General features: G+C 42.8%; 1 protein-coding gene across 5 annotated transcripts in view; it reads right to left on the bottom strand.

Annotated features, from left to right (window-relative positions):
• The window catches only part of abca2 (ATP-binding cassette, sub-family A (ABC1), member 2), an 87,779-nt gene that overhangs the window by 44,171 nt on the left and 20,666 nt on the right, over positions 1-22,942 (bottom strand). For 3 of the 5 annotated variants that reach the window (XM_041999436.1, XM_041999434.1, XM_041999433.1), the window contains 6 exons: positions 22,743-22,864; positions 17,925-18,038; positions 13,429-13,605; positions 8,692-8,913; positions 5,947-6,308; positions 3,829-3,988 (listed from right to left, as the gene is read on the bottom strand). In XM_041999436.1, coding sequence (XP_041855370.1) covers positions 3,829-3,988; positions 5,947-6,308; positions 8,692-8,913; positions 13,429-13,605; positions 17,925-18,038; positions 22,743-22,864 — 1,157 coding nt within the window. The remainder of the gene's footprint in view (positions 1-3,828; positions 3,989-5,946; positions 6,309-8,691; positions 8,914-13,428; positions 13,606-17,924; positions 18,039-22,742; positions 22,865-22,942) is intronic. The other 2 variants (XM_041999437.1, XM_041999435.1) reach the window with 1 other exon arrangement.

The following is a 22,942-nucleotide window of genomic DNA, read 5'->3' on the forward strand; positions in this document are numbered from 1 at the left end:
TGCAGAGGTTCACAGGTACAATACTCGTCAATCACAACACTTTCATGTACCTAAATATGTCACATCCAGAGCTGAGTTTTCTTTAAGATACAGAGGCTGCATATTATGGAAACAATTTTCACATCTGGCAGAAAGTAATAGATTATTAAAATCTTATAAGAAATGTTTGAAAAAAGTTCTAATTAAATCTTATTGATTTGTGGAACTGTAACTTATATTGTATAAACTGTAAATGAACAAAAATGTAATTCTTCTGTAAAGTAATTTTGAGGTGGAGGCTTTAAAATAAGCCCATATACGTTTTCTGCCTCTCCCTGCACTTGTACTGTTTTTATATAAATAATTTTTGTATTATGTCTTTTAACATGTGCCAAATAAATAAATGAAATGAAAGGAGCAGATTGCAGAGCAAGGTCTGTAACAAAACATTAACTTTTACTGATGAAAAAAAACTTTCAGCCCAAAACATATTGATCAAATAACGTGCCTCCTGTGGCACATTTTGTTTTGCATGAAGTGCGTGCTTTGTGTGCTAATGAGGGTGCATTGCAGCGCACACTGCCGATGATAGTCATTAATGCCCTTAAGAGAGGGCATTGGCATGGAAAATGGGGTACAGGTGAGGCTTATCCTGTGTAACATACCATTCAACACAGCAATGTTTCAATAATCTTTGCCTCTGATCAGATGTCCTGAAAAAGGGCCCAGGAAGAGGCCATGCCCCGAGTCGAATGTGCCCGCAAGCCCCCAGGAGGCTGCAAACCCTGACTCGTATATGCCAAAGCAATCGCCTCCACCACCCAGTGTGACAGGCGCTGCTTTACCATGTCCTTACCAGGACATGATGGCCCACGAGGGACTGGAGGAAATGCTTGAGGGAGAGGAATACCGCAGAATACTCCAGAAAGTTTATGTGGGACCGCTGGATACCGACGCTCCATCAGCCCCTCACAGTTCGGCCCTCGTGGATCCCAGCCCGTCAGGCTCGCATCCGTAGTGTCCACCTTCCTGGACAGGATGGGGCCCATAGGGACTCCCTGCGTCAGAAAGGCCGGGATCCGCCAGTGACGCAGTGTCCTGGCACACGCAGCAGTGATCCACACCCTGCGTGCACCAAGACGCACGGGCTCCATTCCGCATGAGGCCACCCAAAGCTGAAAATCCCTCATGTGGAGGCGACCGAGCCGGACAACCAGAATGGTGGACACCATCAGTCCAAGCAATCGAAGACACAGCCTGAATTGGACCAATTTTCCCGGATGAAAAAGCCCGAGACACGTCCTGAAAACCCCACATGTTCCGCTGAGAGGCGTGCTATGAAAGGCCGCGAGTCCAGAGACAGGCCCAGAAAAATTATGCTCTGCGCTGGGGACAGCACGCTTTTTTCTGTGTTTATCACAAAACCCAGGTCGGACAGGTGCCCCACGAGAACATGAGTGTGCGCCCTGGCCTCCTGCTCAGACTGTGCCAGCAGCAGCCAGTCGTCCAGGTATGTGGCCAGGCGGATGCCCTGGCACCTCAGCGGAGCTATTGCTGCTTCCGTGCACAGCACAAACACCCGCAGACTCAGAGAGAGACCGAAAGGAAGCACTCGGTACTTGTAGCAAATCCCCTGGAAAGCGAATCTTAGGACTTTTCTGTGGGGAGGGTAGACAGGGATGTGGAAATATGCGGGGGAACGGTGGCAAACTGCAACCTGTATCCCATCAAAATCGTCCTTAACACCCAGGGTGGGGCTGCGTGTGCGGCCCACCTCTCCCACCTGAGGGAGGGAGGAGGCACACTCTGCAGCCCATCTGCCATAGGAGGCTCTATCCGTGATGCGGTAGCGCCCTCCCTCGGCGAAACAGTGTAATGGTTCCCGGACTGCGCTGTGCATCCATGTCCGAGATGACAGCGCAGCGATGGGTGCACCGCTGCCGCTGTCCCGAAAGAGGCAATGTCCAGCATCTCATCCTTCTCCCTATCCGACAGGTTGGCGAGATTCAGCCACTGCGCCCGTTCCTGCAGCACCATAGTTCCCAGTGCTCTGCCTGTGGCATGAACCGCACAGCGTTGGACGTGGAGCCATAGGTCGATGATGACCGGAATCACCTCCCACGTTGCTGGGTTCTGCGTTTGTCCAAAATCCTCGCACAACTCGGCTTGGTAAGCAGTGAGAGGACATTAAGTGCCCGGGCCGAAAGTGCCGCTGCCTTATAAGCCTTCTCGGTCAGGGCCGACTGAAAACGGTCAGACTTAGACGGCAGGCTGGGACTCCTGGGGGACACTGCCGACAGCCGGGGGTGGAGGTGGGTTGCAACGAGTGGCTCCATCGGAGGCATGCGGAGCAGGCCCAGGCTCTCCATCGCCTCACAATCGAGAGATGAGGCCCCGGGATTCGGGCTCCTGCTGCTGTAAGGGCGGTCCTTCCATGAACGAGCCACGTCATCCAGCAGCTCAGGGAAGACGGGGAGGAGTTGCTTCGTTGCACTCTTGGCCAAGGGCAATCTCGTATCAGGATCTGGTGGCGGGATCTGGTGGTCTCAGCTACAACCGCGGGCCAGGGGACGGTCAGTCGGGCGGCCACGCGTTTACACACGTCGAGCATGTCCGAGCTGGGGAGGGGAGAAGCTGATGTGCCACTCTCGTCTCCATCCCGAGAAGCAACGGAGGCCGCATGCTGTGCAGCATGGGTAGGAGTGATGAAGATGTCGTCCTCCTCTTCATCCTCTGAAATGAGGAGGTTTGAGGCGTCATCTTTGTCTTCCCCGTAGTCCAAGTCCAGGACGTCTTCCTCCGGCGGGGAATCTGCGGCTACGTCGAGCTGGGAGCCCCAGCTGGTGGAGGGGCAAGGAAGCACTATGGTCTGGTGTGACCAAAAGAGCCAAGAGTCCAAGCTAGGTAGCGCTCGGCGACCGAAGCCAAGGATCAGTCTGTGAACAGTTAAGCTAGCTAGCCGTGGACGTGAGATATGATCCGAGTGAGAAGAGGTTTTTGAATAAGTTGGTCCGTCCGCATGAGCTATTTAAGGCAGATGGCACTACGTGATGCGGACGGATACGTTCACACGTTCATCAGCCAATCAGGGTTGGCGTAATGAGATTAATGCTTCTGAGGGCTGCAGAGAGGCTTGCATCCCATTGTAAGACATCAAGTGGAATATTATGAAAGAAGAATGAAAGAATTATGTTTAAAGCAAGGCACAAAAATCCATTTTAGGATTAATAGGTCATGTTTACCTTCATCATAACTGTGAGGGGGGTGAATTTTTTTCTAACTCATCCATTTGGATGTTATTTAATCTTGAAATTCGGCATAATTAGGGGCGTGTTCTTTTGATTGACAGGTATCCAATATCCGCGGCAAGAATGGAGAGTGCAGCACAAACGTGCTTTTTAGCCCGCCTACCTTTATTATCTGGTTAGCTACCGTTAGCTCCAAGTTGGCTTAGTTAGCTCTTAGCTACAGGCAGCTCGGACTTTGATGTCAATCATCCACCCCAACGCTCACAGCCTCTAACTCAGCTCCACCACTTTGCCCATTTTTGTATTTTTCGGAAGCGAAGGCAAGCGTGACACTGCCAAGATGGCGATGGTAGGAACCACCCAACAAGCTTCACTTTTGCTCTCCAGAAACCTACGGGTGACGTCACGGAGGCTTCGTCTATCTTTTATATACAATCTATGGGGCAGACAGGTATGAGAGGAAGGTAACCTTCACACTAAAGCTGACAGCTAATGAAATACTCTGCTGATTTGGTCCCAAGCATGTCAAAGCTTACTGAATCCGTTTAAAGGTTAAAACTCTGCTCAGACACACACACTAATGTCAGTGCTGTCTACATGCCTTCTGAATCACTTTGTCCACCTGGGAACCAATGGGGGAGTAGAGGATCTTGGGATTTGCAGTCATCAGGTGAACCAGTAGCCCCAGATTCCTTTGCTCTTTGCTGGTGAATCCCAAAGAGCTCATATTACCCTGTTTCAACGCCTCCGGCTCAATGATCCTGGAACAACAGATATCTCAATTTCTGCAAATCAAACCAAATTTTATTTATACAGCACTTTTCATGCACAAAGCAACACAAAGTGCTGTACATATAAAAAACAAATTACGCATTTTAAAAACAAAATTTAAAAGCCTTCACAGATCAAAGAATAGCACAAAAAATAAAAAGGCACAATCGCACACAAACTCACACACATACAAAGCGCATGCACACTCCCTCCCACCCGCTCATACCCAATCTGTACAAACATGAACTCCCATCACTAATAACTGTCTCTGAAAAAAAAAAAGAAATAAATGAAAACATCTGGCTTGACTCTGCTGTGAGGAAACAATATCTTGGGGATCCAGTCACACCAGAAGCCAACCCACCCATGACCACAGAGGGCGCACCAGGAACCACCCAGGTTGGGACAGGCCGGGGTCCACACTGCAGCCACAGGGCTGCAGTGCAGGACCCCCAGCCACCCAGACAAGGGCAGTCACCATGGCAACAACCCCACAGACAGAGCAGGCAAAGCCACCGGTGTGAAGGTTTCCCAGGAGGAAACACTGGAGCTAAACAAAAACAAAATTAAATACACTTGTAAACAATAAGAACTGATAAGAGTGACACGAATAAAAATACAAATAAAGTAGTTCAGGAAAAATAAAATTAAATAAAATTAAATAAAATAAAGGCATTCATAAAAACTGTACTTTGGTAAAAATAAATAAAACAATAAACAGTAAAACAATAAAACAGAAAACTACATAAATAGGTGGTAAAAATAACAAAAGAATATATGATTAAATAAGCAAACAATAACAAATAAAATTCAGCTATAATCTAGACTAGAAAGAAAGGTCTCGAGCCTGTTTTTAAAAACACCAACAGCCTCTGCAGCCCTGAGGTTCTCTGCAGGCTATTGGAACGAGGCCTGAAGTCTTGGTTCTGACTTTGGGAACAACCAAGAGGCCGGTACCAGAGGACCTCAGGGTTTGCGAGGGTTCTTAATCTAAAAGTAGGTCTGATAAGTCAGAAGGCCCAAGACCATTAAGACATTTATAAACAACTAAAAGAACCTTAAAAATCAATCCTGAAAGCACAGGCAGCCAATGCAGTGATTTTAAAACTGGTGAGATGTGTTCCCGCCCTCTGGTCCTCATCAGAACTCGTGCTGCAGAATTCTGGAGTAATTGCAGCTTAGAAATAGACTTTTTGGGAAGACCAGAGACCAGAGCATTACAGTAATCTAATCTACTAGAAAAAAAAGCATGCTTCAGCTCCTCGGTGCTGGCAAGAGAGAAAAAGGCAGACTCTGGCGATGTTTTTAAGATGATAAAATCCTGTCTTTGTGACATTTCTAAAAAGGACACCCAGATTTCTCACATACTGAGAATATTTAAAGTTTTGTAATTTTGATAAAATGATCTCTTTCTTATCTTCAGGACTGATAACTGAAACTTCAGTTTTGTCTTGGTTAAGCTGTAAAAAGTTGTCTGCCTTCCATGACTTAATGTCTAAAATACAGTTTAAAAGAGTGTTAACTGGCTGTAGGTCCAGCACGTCCTCTCTGCTTCGGCCCATCTTCCACAGAACATTTAAAAGAACAAATATTTAATTTTCATCATCAGAATTTAGAGATTTTCTCTTTTGCACAAAATGTCACATTTATATAATAAAACCAACATAGAGAGCCTTTTTTGGTAGAAATACAAACGAATAAACCAGTTGCTTGTGTTGTTTTACCTCTTTGACTTTGCATCAAATGAAACTAAAACTGTATTTACGCCATCACGACCAGTTATTCCAGGACTCGTGCCATGCACAAAAAAGGTATTAATTTGTTTAAAGTGAAGTAATATACCATTTATTTTTTGTGTAAAGGACTTTCAATGTCTGTGTTTCCTAAAGAAACAATCAGTACTGAGTCATTTCTGAATTTCCTCCCCTTGTCCGTCTCACCTACCTACCTGTTGTTCCCACACAGAATGGGCTGCAGTCCGGCCCACAGTTGCACAAATGCTGAAAACTGGGAATGAGGGTTCTCCGCTTCGTCCTGGTCTTTTTCTCTCCCCTCTCCACCCTCTTCCCCTTCCTCTCCAGGGCTGTAAGTCATGTTGGGCCCACAAGTGGTGGTGTTAAGGGACCAGCTCACGTTGGTTGGGGATGCTGGATTTTGACCAGTACAGGCTCCTTTGGGCAACAGCCGAGCCAAGCCTGAGAGTAGGTCTACGTCTTTGAGAAGCCTCTTTACCTCTGCCAGATCCTTCAACAGGCCCCCGAGCTGGGACTGAGAGAGAGGGACCAAGGATCCAGGTGCCTCCAGATGCAGCTGTAGAGGTGACGGCGGGGTGGGGGTGGAAGTACAAAGAACAATAAAACACTTGAGAATTTATTCAGATGTTAAACATTAACTGATCTGACCTCTCAACCTGTACACTTCAACACATGACCAGCCAGATTCTCAAAACATTCAGATTTTTAATCTTTAAAGTAACAAATCTATATTGTTTTAAATAAAACAATAAAAAGATGCTGAGAAGAAGTTATTATCCTGAAGAAAAAAATCAATTAAATTCATATTTCTAGGCTCCTAGTCAACCTTATCAGGTAAATCTGATCTATATATATATATATATATATATATATATATATATATATATAGTAACGTGGGTCTTACTGATACAACAGCTTCCCAGACGTTTGCCACTTTTTTTTGTTTATTGAAGGATTTTGAGCTCTAGTGGCCTTTATTTGAAAGAAGGTCGACAGGAAAGGGGGCCAGAGAGTTGGGAAAAGACGTGCAGCAAACCTGCCTACAGTGGTTACGCAGATGCTGCGCGACCATAAATCCGCCTTAAGGCTGCATCACATTGCCAAGATGACTCTGCTTAGCTTACAGAGAAACAACATGAACCAGAACAGTCCTGTTCCCAGGGTTTTAGCAAAGTCATGTTTTATGGGCTGGTTTTTTTTATTATATTTATTTATTTTCTTTTCAATTTTGTTTTTCAAGAGCTTGTACTTTGCTTACTGAGGTGTACTTTGATTAATGAGGTGTAGTTTGTGTTGGTTAGGGATGCACAATAACAGGAAATTATTACGTCATTCCGATAAGTCCAGTATCATAATGACTCGCCCCGAAAACATATATATTTTTGTCAGTGCGGCAGTGCTCCGCTTACACATTGAGACCTGATTGGTCTGCAGTAAATGCTGCGTTCATGTGACATTAGCATAAAAAGAGAAAATCTCTCTGACTGGGAAAATGTAAGAATAACCCCTCATGTTGGAAGACAACTCGTTTTTTAAATTAGTAATCTAACCAAAAAACTGACTGAGTTACTGACTTGAACCAATATCCAGTGTATTTTTCGATATGTTACAATAGAAGTGTGAACTTGAAAAGGCTGGAAGCAAACGTGGGAATGGGGAATTTCTATCACCCTGTGAACGCAGCACCACCAGCATGCAGCACAGTGCGCTTATGTTTGACAACAGAGAACATGGTGTCAGTAATGTGGGAATTCTTCAAAGTTTCCGAAGAAGACAGTTTGCTGGTTATTTGTAATAACTGTTCCAAGCAAGTTCCACAAGGAGGGAAAAGTAGCACGAGCTTCAATACTACAAACCTGATCAGTCAACTGAAACAATCAACGGAGTTTTGAAAGCTTATGAGGACACCCGGCTGCTGAAGATGCAAAAAACTTAAAGCCAACCGCAAAGAAGCCACCGGGACTGACAGAGATCCATGAGGTGTTGGAAACATCCAAGAAATTTGCCATACATGGCCCACGGGCTAAGGCTATTGAAGATTTAATCATGGCGCTTAACGACCAGCCATTTATCCTCGTTGAGGACAGAGGCTTTTCTTGTCTTCCTCACTTGGAGCCACGGTTTACGATGCCGAGCTGCCGCTACTTTGCTGACGTGTGCCAAATGTATTCACACATTATAGCAAATAGTTCTGTTTGATATCTTTAGAAAATGTTTGAGAGGCATACTAAAAGTTTTTCACTGGAAAAAAATCAATGTCTCTTCGTATAAACAGTGAAAAGCCTTTTAGGTTTTGTTAGTAGTGACATGATGATCTTAAGTGTGTTTGTTATCAGTTATTAGTTATCGGTATCGGCCTTTAGTAGCTGAAAGTTATCGGTTATCGGTATCGGTTTAAAAAAACATGGTTATCGTGCATCCCCTAGTGTGTCCTGTGTATCTGCCTAGTGAAATCTTCAATTGGGTAATGTAATTGTCAATCAGTATAACTCAGAGCCTTTTAAGTGTTAAATTCAATTCCACTGTTCCACTCACATCTGTTTTTTTTTCTTATATATAAAATAATGTTGTCATTCTGTACGCTGAGTTTTAGTAGCCTAAATATTGATTTAACATAAATACGGATGTTTGACTCCATTGGCCAGCAGCGCAGGTGAGTCATCTAGCCTTTATTGTGGATATCTATGGTAGAAACCAGCCAATTACAACTCAGCACCGCGGTCATGGCCGCAAAGCAAGATGGCGGAACACATAAATCAGCTGCTGGATTTGTCTTTACTTCTGGTTTCTTAAAACAGGCTACTGGATTAAAATCCCTCATAATTGGAATCAGACCATTTCTTTTTCACTTTAATGTAATTTAGGGGGGAAAAAAAGTTATGTCTGTGCCGTTAGCAAGTGTTTGCAGTGGAACGACAGCGTCCAGGCTTCAGCTGTACCTTCTCAGTAACACTGTGTGCATTGATCTGCTCTCTCAGCTCCTGGCTCAGCTGCCTGAAGCGCTCCGATCTTTGAGCCTCTCCTTCGTTGCATGCTGCCTTGTGATAGGCCTGCAGCACCGGTCGCTGCTTCTCAGCCACCAACAGAATCTTACTAAGCTCGGTGGTGCTGCCGTCCCCACAGGTGAGGAACTCCAGCATGGATCCAGTCAGGAGGACCCCCTGTGGAAGACAGAACCAGTTAGCATCTATAGAACCTGTCACCCCTAAAGCTAAAGAACATATAAATAGAAGATGAGGTGGACGTCGCTGAAGGCATCGCCATCTGCTCAATGAATTAAGAATATAATGTGCATAAGATGACCCACGACACTTTGGACAACGAATATCCACCAGACTCAGATGCTCGCCAGACCACAAAGAAACAAAAAAAAAAAAAAAACTTACTTTAAACTACCATCAAAGTTCATTTTGAATGAATGAAAAATACTTTATTAATCCCAAAGGGAAATTCAATATTGTAGTAGTAGTAATTTTTTAGTAAAACAATCACATTAATTAATTAAGGGCTTTGTTCTTCAGCCTGATAGCTGCTGGAAGGAAGGATCTTCTGTATCTCTCTGTCTTGCATCGGACTTGAACAAGCCTCCCACTGAACACACTCTGTTGTTTCGTCACGGCGTTGTGTAGAGGGTGTGAAGGATCTTCCATTATCTTCGTCAGCTTGTACAGAATTCTTTTTTTGATGATCAACTCCAGCGGCTCCAGAGTTACTCCAAGCACAGAACCGGCTTTCTTGATCAGTTTGTTAATTCTTTTCAAGTCTCTGGTTCTGATGCCGCTGCCCCAGCAGATTGCTGCAAAGCTGATTGCACTTTCAACAACAGACCTGTAGAACATTTGCAACATTTTGGTGCAGACGTTAAAAGATCTCAGCTTCCTTAAGAAGTAGAGTCTGCTCTGACCTTTCTTGTAAATGTACTCAGTGTTGCTTTTCCACTCAAGTCTGTTGTCCAGCTGAACTCCAAGGTACTTGTATTCCTCCACCACCTCCACCTCCTCTCCCATGATGGAAACACTTCTATGTGTGTTCTTGTTCCTCCTGAAGTCAACAATCATCTCCTTTGTTTTCTTGGTATTCAAGATGAGATGATTGTCACCGCACCATTTCACAAACTGACCGACCAGTTCTCTGTACTCTGCTTCTTGTCCATCACTGATACACCCAACAACTGCTGAGTCATCAGAGTATTTCTGCAGATGACAGAACTCAGAGTTGTACTGGAAGTCTGAGGTGTACAGCGTGAATAGAAATGGTGAAAGTACAGTCCCTTGTGGTGTTCCAGTGCAGCTGACCACCATCTCAGACACACAACCTTTCAGTCTCACAAACTGTGGTCTGTTTGTGAGGTAGTCGTAAATCCAGGTGGTTGTGGAGGGATCCACCTGGAATTTCTGCAGCTTCTCACACAGCAGAGCAGGCTGAATCGTATTAAAAGCACTTGAGAAATCAAAGAACATGACCCTCAAAGTGCTGCCTGACTGGTCCAGATGAGAGTGGGCTCTCTGAAGCAGGTATATGATGGCATCTTCAACCCCAAGCCCATTACGGTATGCAAACTGTAATGGGTCCTGAAAGGTGTTCACCTGTTGTTAAAGACAACATGGCCCGTGTGTGTTTTTGACCGGTCTTATGCTGACTTACATCAGCAGACTTTGAAAAGATTAGCAAAAGACACATCTAAAGACAAATGTTGAGAGTTTTAAGTCTCAGACTGGGATTTGACAGCCGGTGAATCACCATTTACAAGACTACAACTAGATATGGAAACAGGGCTGATCTGCCCACAGCAAAGCAAACAGGGGGAAGTCTCCCTCCAGGATCAATAAGGGATTACACATCATGTTTGCCCACCAGGTGTTACGCCGACTCATCAGAATCTGGAGGGATGAATGAGTTTCTGTTCTTCTCTCCTTTGTTAGATTTCTGGCTTTGTAACATAAACGATGCACAGCAGACATTTACTTCTTAATAACATCCGCTCCTCTTTCTGGATGCTCCACCGACGACGTTTCATCACCGCTTCTTGTTCCGTCTTTTTTTTTTTTTTGTCCATTTTGGTCGTCGTTCTGTCAGGATTCCTGTTTCTGCTTTTGTCAGAGCTCATCTATTTGTTGTTGACTGTGTTTCCTCACTGCGACTTGCGAAAATATCAAACACGTTTAATATTGTTGCAGACCCAAGACGAGGAAAAGATAGACATGAAACAGCACAGATTACCAGCTTAAACCTAACGATGGAGATGACGGGAGCGCGCTGTGACTCCAATAAGACTCCTAAGATTTCTCTGAAACTCTGATCTTCCGTTCTGTCTGCGACTGTGAAAATCGTTTGGGGTAAGCCCAGTATTAGTCAGAGAGCTGGTTATAGACCGTTTTTAAATCATAAACTAGTTATGTTTACTTGTCTTATTTGCAGTAAAAGCCAGCAGGTAATTTTATGTGATTTTGAGTGCATGTGATTTAAATACAAATGTGTTAATTGTGGATGCAATATAAATGTAAAAGTAGAGGAGAATGTACGGCCCGCTGGCCAAAGCCTTCCAACTATCTGACCCATGGGAAAATGGAGCTGAATGACGCTGGTGTACGGCTTTCCCAGACTTCGAAAAGGTTACTCTGCTAACAACGGTTTTTCTTCGTCTAAGTGGGAATGAAACAGGAAAAAGTCCACATTTGGTCTGAACTGTGGGGGCTAGGTCATATTGGTGTACAATATTATTAAAGGGAGGGAAAAAAGGTAAATAATCACATATTAAATGGATTCAGATGAATCACATCTTACAGTGTAAATATCAAAATGTTCATCCATTCCTCAACACTAGGTGGCTTCACCTTCAACCAATTCCTTCTAACACATTTTTACTTGCAGCCAGGAACATATTTACTACTTTTCTGTCAGTGGTGTTGGTACATGGTTACCAATGGAAAGAAAACATTTACTGCAAATATATTCTCTATATGTCTATAGATCTCTTCCCAGCAAAGGTTAATAAACTGGCAACACCAAAACAAATGACTGTGGCTGGTTGGTCCCACAAAGTCTCCAACAAGCATCACCGTTACCGTAATGTCAGCAAAAGCCACACCATTCCAATATAAGTATTTTCTGACAACTCTCTACAGAGATCAATGTTTCCTCTCCTCTTTCTTCAGATGTAGTCTGTTCCCTTCCGTTTAAAAAACTGAAGACCACTGTATATTTCAGAGATGACGTTATTGCACTTTCCTGATTTAGTTAAGGATAGAAATGATAAACTTCCATCTTCCATTAAATCTATAAGAGTCCTTTTTTTCCAAACCGAAGTTTTTCCAAAGAGCTCCAAAACTCTGGAGCGTCCTCTTGTGGAGTAATAAGTAATAAGAATTTAAGCCTTTTGCAATCAATTTCTTAAATCTGACATCTTTGTTTGGTGCAAAGTAAGTTATAAGGGCACCGTCTCAAGACCTCTGACGAGTTTTCTGATCTGCAAACTAATAATCTTACCACAATTTAATCAGTGTATCCAACATTTGACAGCTTCAGTTCATCTTCTAACTTTTTATTTGTCAGGGCAGTCATCCTCAGTTCAGCTCAAAATTATTTAGCTTTTGAAACCCAATTTTCTTTTCATAAGAGAAAATGGATATTGTTTTCCCTCTGATCACACCTCTTCATCATTATAAAAAAGATTTAGATAGTCCTTTTTTTAAATATAAATATTCGTATGTGTTTCAGTGACTACAAACTACAACCCGATTCCAGAAAAGTTGAGATGTTCTTTAAATTTGAACTAGACAAAAACAAAGACCTTCAAATCCCACGAGCCAATATTTTATTCACAACAGAACATAAAAAAAAAAAAAAAAAACAGACTTCTGACAATTTTATGCAAAATGAGCTCATGTCAAATGTGATGCTTACAGGCATGAGGCATGCTGACCATGTTCTGGTGGAAAATAAAATAGTGGCTCATGTGATTTGACAGTCTTTCAGTTTTTATTTTGTTCAAATTTAACAAACATCCCAACATTTCTGGAATTCAGGTTGTACATTAAAACCAGTCTTAACTCACTCCTCTGTCGACCTGATTTTACTTATAAGAAATACAATTAAATAGAAAGCAATCGAAAGCAAACTATTCCATATTTGTACACGTCTAACTGAAGTGATGCCTCGTGAAAGAACCGCTGACTGACGTCCTTGTTGGCCATTGACTGCCTCATCTATACATCTCCTGATCCTGGAACAGAAGCTTCTCTCTAAACGCCTTGAAATATCTCAAGCAGATAAATTTCAATTTATTTATTTGTATTGCACCAATTCACAAAAAAGTCACCTCAAAGCAGATATTAGCTTCAAAGCCTTTCTTTTGCACATACCAAAGAAGTTATTTAATCAAAATAAGTCAGTGGATTCCTTCTGTCTGCAGCAGTCTTGAGACAGGCTTTTGGATTGCATACTGATCTTTATTTAAATAATTCAGATAGTCCAGTCTCCCCAGCAAACATTTCTAATCAGGAGTTAAATCTTAGCCTTTAAGGGTAAGATTAAAGGGTAATTATCCCTGCTTCAACTGGTTTAGTTGTGCTAGGTCTGCAGAGCTGTTTAGGTCAACACTTTAGTTTACACTGTAGTTTTTAAAGTAGCTGATAGTTAAGCTGGAAACCAGAAGTGCTGTGAATCGGTGAGCATACCTCCACCTCCTTTATCTCCTGCTGGTTGTTTCTTTGGCCTCCTGAGACTTCGGGGAAGCCCAACGCCCGTAACATCAGCCTGAACGCAGCCTGTCTGAGGGTGGCTTTTGTTGCATCATGTAAGACTTCATGTATCAGACCTCCACCCAGACTGTTAACACCTCCCAGCAGCTTCTCCTACAGGATCAGGGTGGGGTGGACAAGGAAAATATGTCCGTCAAGACCAGGTTTGGACGTGTTTAGTAGTCTATAAACACAGTTACAGAACTGATGTTCATTATGTTCATCACCCACAGTGGAAGAAAAAAAACATCACCAATGTCAGCATCAATCTGGTGTCACCAGCAAATTCTGCACCAAACACTGTTTGAGGTTTCTGTTTGAAAATGACACCAAAAGAATTTATCATTCTGTGTAAACCATCTTGATATCAGAATACTACGGTGGCCGGGAGGTGAAAAACAATATTACATCCACTGCAACACTTTTACATTTTCGGGATGCACATTTCCATCATAGAAATCGTTTTGACATTTACAAAAATACGAAACGCTTTCTGAGGGCTAAACAAGTTCACATTTCACATAAAACTGTACAAAATGTGAAGCACTTTTACAATCCTTAATGCAAACCTATGTCTGGACTCTTCTAACATAATGTGACCCTCACATAGCCACGATCACCGAGGTCACCATTTCTGATAACTACACACGTGGACAAGATTGTTGGTTCCCTTCGGTTAATGAAAGAAAACTCACAATGGTCACAGAAATAATTTGAATCTGACAAAAGTAATAAATAAAGATTCTATGAAATTTAACAAATGAAAGTCAGACATTTCTTTTCAACCATGTTTCAACAGAATTATTTAAAAAAATAAAGTCATGAAACAGGACTGGACAAAAATTATGGTTCCCTTAACTTAATATTTTGTTGAACAACCTTTTGAAGCAACCACTGCCATCCATCGATTCCTGTAACTGTCAATGAGACTTCTGCACCTCTCAGCAGGTATTTTGGTTCACTTCTCATAAGCAAACTGCTCCAGTTGTCTCAGGTTTGAAGGGAGCCTTTTCCAGACGGTATGTTTCAGCTCCTTCCAAAGATGCTCAATAGGATTTAGGTCAGGGCTCATAAAACTTTAGAATAGTCCATGTTTCCTCTTAGCCATTCTTGGTGTTTTTAACTGTGTTTTGGGTCATTGTCCTGTTGCAAGACCCATGACCTGCGACTGAGACCAAGCTTTCTGACACTGGCCAGCACATTTCTCTCTAGAATCCCTTGATAGTCTTGAGATTTCATTGTACCGGCACAGATTCAAGACACCCTGTGCCAGATGCAGCAAAGCGGCCTAGAACATAACAGAACCTCCTCCATGTTCCACAGTAGGGACAGTGTTCTTTTCTTCATATGCTTCATTTTTCCGCCTGTTAACATAGAGCTGATGTGTCTTGGTAAAAAGTTCCATCTTTGGCTCATCTGTCCATAGGACATTTTCCCAGAAGCTTTGTGGCTTGTCAGCATGTAGTTTGTCTTTTTTATGATTTGTTTTTAACAATGGTTCCTCCTTGGTCATCTCCCATTAAGTCCACTTTGGCTCAAACAAGGACGGATGCTGCAATCTGACACTGATGTTCCTTCAGCTTGAAGTTCACCTTTAATCTCTTTAGGAGTGTTTCTGGGCTCTTTTGTTACCGTTCGTATTATCCGTCTCTTTGATTTGTCATCAGTTTTCCTCCTGCTGCCACGTCCAGGGAGGTTGGCTACAGTCCCATGGATCTTACATTTCTGAATAATATGTGCAGCTGTAGCCACAGGAACATCCAGCTGCTTGGAGATGGTCTTATAGCCTTTACCTTTAACATGCTCGTCTATAATTATCTTTCTAATCTCCTGAGACAACTCTTTCCTTTGCTTCCTCTGGTCCATGTTGAGTGTGGTACACACCATGTCACCAAACAGCACAGTGACTACCTGTAGCTTATATATAGACCCATTGACTGGTTACAAGATCGTAGACACCTGTAATGCTAATTAGTGGACACACCTTGGATTAACACGTCCCTTTGGTCTTTTCTAGGGGTACCATCATTTTTGTCCAGGCCTGTTTCATTTATTTTTTTAAATAATTCTGTTGAATTATTTAAAAAAAATGTTCATTGGTTAAATTTAATAGAACTTATATTATTACTTTAGTCAGATTCAAGTTATTTCTGTGACCATTGTGAGTTTTTCTTTCATTATAATTATAATGCGACTCTACTATAGCTGCATTATAATGAACTCAGACTTCAATAAATGTGTTTTCAATTTTCTGATTTGTGAAACCTTTACTCTATTTGTGAAAATGAAATTATTGAAATATGCTGCACAACCTTCCCCATCTGTGGAAAAGAAAGAAAAACATGACACTTCTGACTAAACTGGACAGAATTTTTCAGACACAAGATAACATACATCTGCAAAGCTTAAAAAAAGAAACATTAAAGAAGAGTAAAGTATTAGCATCCTCATGTTAGCAGTTAATGCAAAGACTGCGGGATCTCATATTAGTGGCTAATGCTAAGAACGCAGGAAATGATGTCACCACGCATGTATGTACTTTGAAAAAAATCTAATATGGTCATTTACATTTCGTCCTTTTATCAAACATTAAACAGTCTGATGCTTTTTTTCTGATTTGCATGAGTCAACGCACACACACACACACACACACACACACACACGCATGTTTCCATCAGAGGACAGAGTGCATGCGTCGGAAAACATGTCAACTAGTGGAAAATCAGACAAAAATATGAAAGTTTTCTAAATACTCTCAGCCAGGTGGAGATGGAAGCATTTTGCTCCAGTGAGGAGCAGTCGGAGGATTTCTTTACAGTTACACTGATAGCATCACAGTTGCCACGGGAACGTGCACAGCTGAACAAGCGTCATTGAAGGAATTTCTAAGTTGTATTAAGGCTTAAATAGATCCAATGCTGGTCTGCATTGATTGGGGTGGCTGCCACGGTGGCGGCCCATGTAGGACGTGGGTGGACCGGCTCCTGGTGTGGATGGATCCCCATAATCTCGTTTCCTCACAGCAGCATTGAGCCAGGTGTTTATTTATTACTTTAAATATTTTATAGCTGCTTTCGGCTTGGAGACAGAAGTTAAAGAGTCTGGGGGGGTTGCTTTGTGTGTGTGTGTGTGTGTGTGTGCGACCGTGTGAAAGATCATAATGAGTGTTTTTAATTCTTTAGGTAATTCAGTTTTGATGTGTAAAAGTTTGTTTTGTTTTTAACATGCATGAATCATGTAAAGCACTTTGTATTGCCTTCGAATTGAAATAGGCTGTGAATCGATTCAGGAAATCAGTGACGATACGCAGCCCTGCGTTTGTACATGGACCAGGCAGTTTGTACAAGGGGATCCAGTAGCTCATACTTCCAAAACCCCCTCCAGAGGATGCTCCAGGGGCCACAGCCAAATGCCTTCTTCAAGTCCACAAAACATATGTAGACTGGTTAGGTGAACTCCCATCGCCTCTTCAAGACCCAGAAGGGGGTGTAGAGCTGGTCCTCTGTTTCATGACTGGGAAAAAAAATGCACTGCTCCTCTTTAATCCAAGGTTTAACTATCCAACAGAACCTCCTCTCCAAGACCCCTGAATAAACCTTATCAGGGAGTCTGTGGAGTGTGATCCCCCTGTAGCTGGAACACATCATCCAGTCCCCCTTCTTGAAGATGGGGACCACCATCCCAGTCTGACAGTCCAGAGGCACTGTCCCCGATGTCCACGGGACGTTGCAGAGGCATATCAACCAAAACAGCCCCACCACTCTACAGCGTTGAGGAACTTTGGGCAAATCTCATCCACCCCCAGGGATCTGCATTCGAGGAGCTTCTTAACTACCTTCAGCCCTGAAGATTAGGGGGCCCACCCTTGGGACCCCAGACTCTGCTTCCTCATCGGAAGCGGTGTTACTGGGATGTTTGAAGTATCACTGCTTTCCCTCCTGAGCTGCTGGATGTTGCACCAGAATGTCCTCGAAGCCATTTGGAAGTCTTTCTCCATGGCCTCACCACACTTCTCTCATGCCCGAGTTACCAGGTCTGAACAGCAACTTCCCCACCATCTCAACCAACTCACCACCAAGCAGCTGGTGGCTTCAAGTATGACGACAAGGGGCATGAAGCCCACAACAACAGAGCTCCTAGGATCACTGAGACACACAAACCCCTTCACCAAGATAAGGTGACAGACCAGAGAGGGGCTGCTGTTCTCATCTAATGTTAAATCTCTATGTTTGATAAGAAAAAATAAATGAATGATAATTATCAAATTATCCCCAAAGTGAGGGATAATAATGTAAGTAATTTTAATTGTTAATTGTTGTAATTGATATTTTTGCTGCCTCTTGGCCAAGGCTCCCTTGTTTTTAATCTCAGTGGGACTTTCCTGCTTAAATAAAGGTTAAATAAAATAAAATATTGTGTGTGCCTGACCTCACCTTCATCTGCAAAACTTTGTCTCCAGATTTTTGCTTGATGTCCTTCACTCCATGAATCAAAGTATGGGTCCCTCCAGCATCTCCGAGAGATGTACCAAAAAGCAGACTGTACACCTGCAGGATACAGAAACACCACACATATAAAGAAGCAGCATTTATGATTGTCACACTGCAGGAATGCTGGTAACGGTATCCGACTCACTCATCTTTAATCAGCCTGACTCTCATCCCTACTATCAGAAAAAGTAGCCTGTGTCTTCATGTCTCAGCTGAATGTAGAAAGGAGTTAGCAGCAAAGCTTTCTGTGATTTTATTCTCTGTACACTGTGTGCAGAATTATTAGGCAAATGAGTATTTTGACCACATCATCCTCATGCATGTTGTTCTACTCCAACCGGTACAGGCTTGAAAGCCTACTACCAATTAAGCATATCAGGTGATGTGCATCTCTGTAATGAGAAGGGGTGTGGTCTAATGACATCAACACCCTATATCAGGTGTGCATAATTATTAGGCAACTTCCATTCCTTTGGCAAAATGGGGCAGAAGAGAGATTTGACGGACTCTGAAAAGTCAAAAATAGTGAGATGTCTTGCAGAGGGATGTAGCACTCTTAAAATTGCCAAGCTTTTGAGGCGTGATCATCGAACAATCAAGCGTTTCATTCAAAATAGTCAACAGAAGCGTGTTGAAAAAACAAGACGCAAAATAACTGCCCATGAACTGAGGAAAGTCAAGCGTGAAGCTGCCAAGATGCCATTGGCCACCAGTTTTGCCATATTTCAGAGCTGCAACATCACTGGAGTGCCAAGAAGTACAAGGTGTGCAATACTCAGGGACATGGCCAAGGCAAGGAAGGCTGAAAAACGACCACCACTGAACAAGACACACAAGATAAAACGTCAAGACTGGGCCAAGAAATATCACAAGACTGATTTTTCTAAGGTTTTATGGACTGATGAAATGAGAGTGAGTCTTGATGGGCCAGATGGATGGGCCCGTGGCTGGATCAGTACAGGGCAGAGAGCTCCACTCCGACTCAGACGCCAGTAAGGTGGAGGTGGGGTACTGGTATGGGCTGGTATCATCAAAGATGAGCTTGTGGGACCTTTTTGGGTTGAGGATGGAGTCAAGCTCAACTCCCAGTCCTACTGCCAGTTTCTGGAAGACACCTTCTTCAAGCAGTGGTACAGGAAGAAGTCAGCATCGTTCAAGAAAAACATGATTTTCATGCAGGACAATGCTCCATCACACGCATCCAAGTACTCCACTGCGTGGCTGGCCAGAAAAGGTCTAAAAGAAGAAAAAATAATGACATGGCCTCCTTGTTCACCTGATCTTAACCCCATAGAGAACCTGTGGTCCCTCATCAAATGTGAGATCTACAGGGAGGGAAAACAGTACACCTCTCTGAACAGGGTCTGGGAGGCTGTGGTTGCTGCTGCACGCAATGTTGATCGTGAACAGATCAAGACACTGACAGAATCTATGGATGGCAGGCTTCTGAGTGTCCTCGCAAAGAAAGGTGGTTATATTGGTCACTGATTTCTTTTTGTTTTGAATGCCAGAAATGTATATTTGTAAATTTTGAGTTGTTATATTTGTTTCCCTGGTGAAAATAAATAAATGAAATGGGTATATATTTGGTTTTTGTTAAGTTGCCTAATAATTATGCACAGTAATAGTCACCTGCACACACAGATATCCTCCTAAGATACTAAAACTAAAAAAGCCCCACTCCAACTTCCAAAAATATTCAGCTTTGATATTTATGAGTCTTTTGTGTTCATTGCGAACATAGTTGTTATTCAATAATAAAATTAATCCCCAAAAATACAACTTGCCTAATAATTCTGCACACCCTGTAGAAGTAAACTGCCAACAACTTTAGCATGTGGGTCCCCACAAGTCATACTAAATTAAACCTTAAAACTCCAAATCCTGTTTAAAATGTTTGGTCCTCTCTTTTTTTTCTTCAATGTAAAACTGCACGTAGAAGCTTAACCCTTTGTGTCCCAGTCAACATCCAGACATTTCTTCAGATAATCCGCAGCTGTCAGATTCTGAGGCTAAAATGATGCAAAATGAATGTATCAATAGATATAGCAGCATAAAGGCCGACCAAAACAACAAAACAGAATTTATTACTAACAGTATTTTGTGGACATAGCACACAGATCAACAGTGACCAAGCCTTTTCTCATCTGCACATCATTCTCTAAAGTCTTGGCTTTCAAGAGAAAAAACACAACTATTTACACTTTTACCTCCGGCTGTTTGTGGCTATTTATAGTTATTTATCTGACTATTTATCTACTATCCTTACAAAATCAACTTCAACTCAGCTTGTTTTTGGCTCCACTGTGCATCAAAAATGTCTTCTTGGCTTTATTCCAGCCATAGAGGACCGTTTTTCCCTTTTCAAACAAACAAACTTTCTGCTCACTTTTGCTGCTCCTGAGTGGACATTTAACTATCTGAGGTTTGACAGGAAGTGTCTTCATCATAATTTCCTGGTGAAAATAGAGGTCTCTTAGAAACATAGTAGTGATAGTGATCTTTTTAATGATGAATGAATTCATTCATTCATTTATGAATTCAATAAATAATGGTGTTATCATGGGTCAATCATTGTGGAGTCAGAATAAACACTACATGTTGTGGCTGGATTGTAAACCTCCTGGATGGAATATAAATGCCTGGAAAACATCCGTAGATCACCTAAAGGGTAAGCTATCCATCACAATCTAACCCACAGAGTTACACACTACCGTTCCTGAGAGACTGTTGTTGATATTAGTGATAGCATCTTGGGGGTGCTGGAGATTTAGTGGAGTTTTAAGGGTTAAAACCTTTAACCTGTTGCACATTAACTGTGAACTGACTGTGTCAGACCTGACATTTCTGACAAATTAAAGACAGATGTGTTCCAACTGGAAAAAACTAAACAATGTGAGAGATGAACATATCTGAGCATAGGATGGAGCTCTAAAGTAGAGGTCATGAAAATAATTAAAAAATAGGTAATTAAAGTCCTCTCATCAATAAGAAATGCAGCCCTAAGATCTTCTACACTACAGGTATCAAACTCCGGTCCTAGAGTCCTAGACTAAAACCCGCTATCCTGCAGGTTTTAGTCGTTTTCCTGCTTCAACACACCTGACTGAAATTAATGGGAGTCAGGAAGTTGACAAGCCATTGGATCCATCTGATTGGAATCAGGTGTGTTGGAGCAGGGAAACCCCCAAAAAATCTACAGGATAGCAGCCCTCGAGAAGCTGAGTTTGACACATATGTGGCTGCCAGATCTGTATTTCTGCCAGATTCGTATTTTTGTCGACTGCGCATGCGCATCGCGGCGGCCATCTTGGACGCTGAAATACGGCAACACCGTCTAGTCAAATCTGTGTGGGTGAAATTCTTACCTCTTAAAAACGACAAGGAAGAAGATAATGGCACCATAAGTCCCGGAGAGGCGGCAGCCATTGCTTCCACCTGCATCATGGTGCCGTTTGGACTTGTTTTTATTGTCTTCGCTGTCCACTTTTACCGCACACTTGTCAGTCATAAAACAGACCGACAGATCCGAGAGCTTGAACAGGTCATCAGACTCCAGAATCAGCTGGACCACAGGGTGGAGAATGATGACCTGAAGGCTGCTGTCCATTTCCCCTGATTGTAACAAGTGAGCATAGAATAGCAGGGACATTCAGCAGCACTGACATCAACATTTTCTTATAAAAGCTTTATTTTTTATGTTCATTGAGCTGAAAGGGTTGTCTTTTGAAATTGTGAACATGTTACATTGAACTGCATGTTTTGGGTCAGTTCCCTTCTAGATTTTGCATGTTAACAAACTTGGTTTAGGTTGTTGGTAAATCTGTTGCTCAGTTATTACGCCATCAGCCATGAAGGCTTGAACATTGTTGAAGAAGACAAATCCCCTCATCGCGAAGCTGCAAAAAGAGGCAAAAAAAGTTGTTCACCATAAGCTAAAAAGCGTCTACCACACAGATTTGACTAGACGGTGTTGCCGTATTTCAGCGTCCAAGATGGCCGCCGCGATGCGCATGCGCAGTCGACAAAAATACGAATCTGGCAGAAATACAGATCTGGCAGCCACAACATAGACTGTATATAAAAGACGGACGAAGCCTCCGTGATGTCACCTGTAGGTTTCTGAAGAGCAAAAGTGAAGTTCGTTAGGCAGTTCCCACTGTCGCCATCTTGGCATCATCACGTGTCATTAGTCCTGGAAAATCCAAAAATGGGCAAAGTGGCAGAGCTGAGAGGGGGACTGTGAAGGTGGGGGTGGATGATTAACGTCTATCAAACACTGAGCTGCCTGTAGCTAAGAGCTAACTGAGCAAACTCGGATCTAACATGAGCTAACCGGCTAATGACGGTAGGTGGGCTAAAGCTAAGGCGCGCTGTTAGCCGCTAAAAACCGCGTTTGTGCTGCACTCTCCCTTCTTGCCGCGGATATTGGATCCCGATGCCAAACCAGGCAACTATCTTTTTCTTTTTTCTTGGTCAGTGTTCATTTTGGGGACGTTAACCCCTTAGTAAGTAGCTGTTGTAACTGCATGACGTTGTCCAGGCGGTTTGGTCCGATTCAGTAAAGTATAATGTGAAAGCCAAGCCAAAGGAAGGTGCAACATTTCCTGAGATTCCCTGGCCAATTGAAGAAAGTCCCTCAGACTATCCCGGTGGGAATGAACCCTTAGTGGAAGAAGTTAAGCCTGGAATCCTGGTAGATATTCTCCTGAACATAACTGACAGTGAGAATATTAAAATGTCTGACTGAGGCTGGCTTACCTCTTTCAGGCTGATGGGAGTGTTGAGCAGAAGGCTGGCTGAGGAGTTGGACAGGGAAAGATTGGAGAGCAGGAACTGCTGGAAAACTGTCTGGTTCTTTAACACGCTGGCCAGAGTGAAGCCTGAATCCAACACATATATTTTTAATTTACTATCCATTCTTCCATCTCACATCAGCTATGACTGTGTTCAGCATTTTC

The sequence above is a fragment of the Melanotaenia boesemani genome, chromosome 11, assembly GCF_017639745.1.
Source record: "Melanotaenia boesemani isolate fMelBoe1 chromosome 11, fMelBoe1.pri, whole genome shotgun sequence".
Lineage (NCBI taxonomy): Eukaryota > Metazoa > Chordata > Actinopteri > Atheriniformes > Melanotaeniidae > Melanotaenia > Melanotaenia boesemani.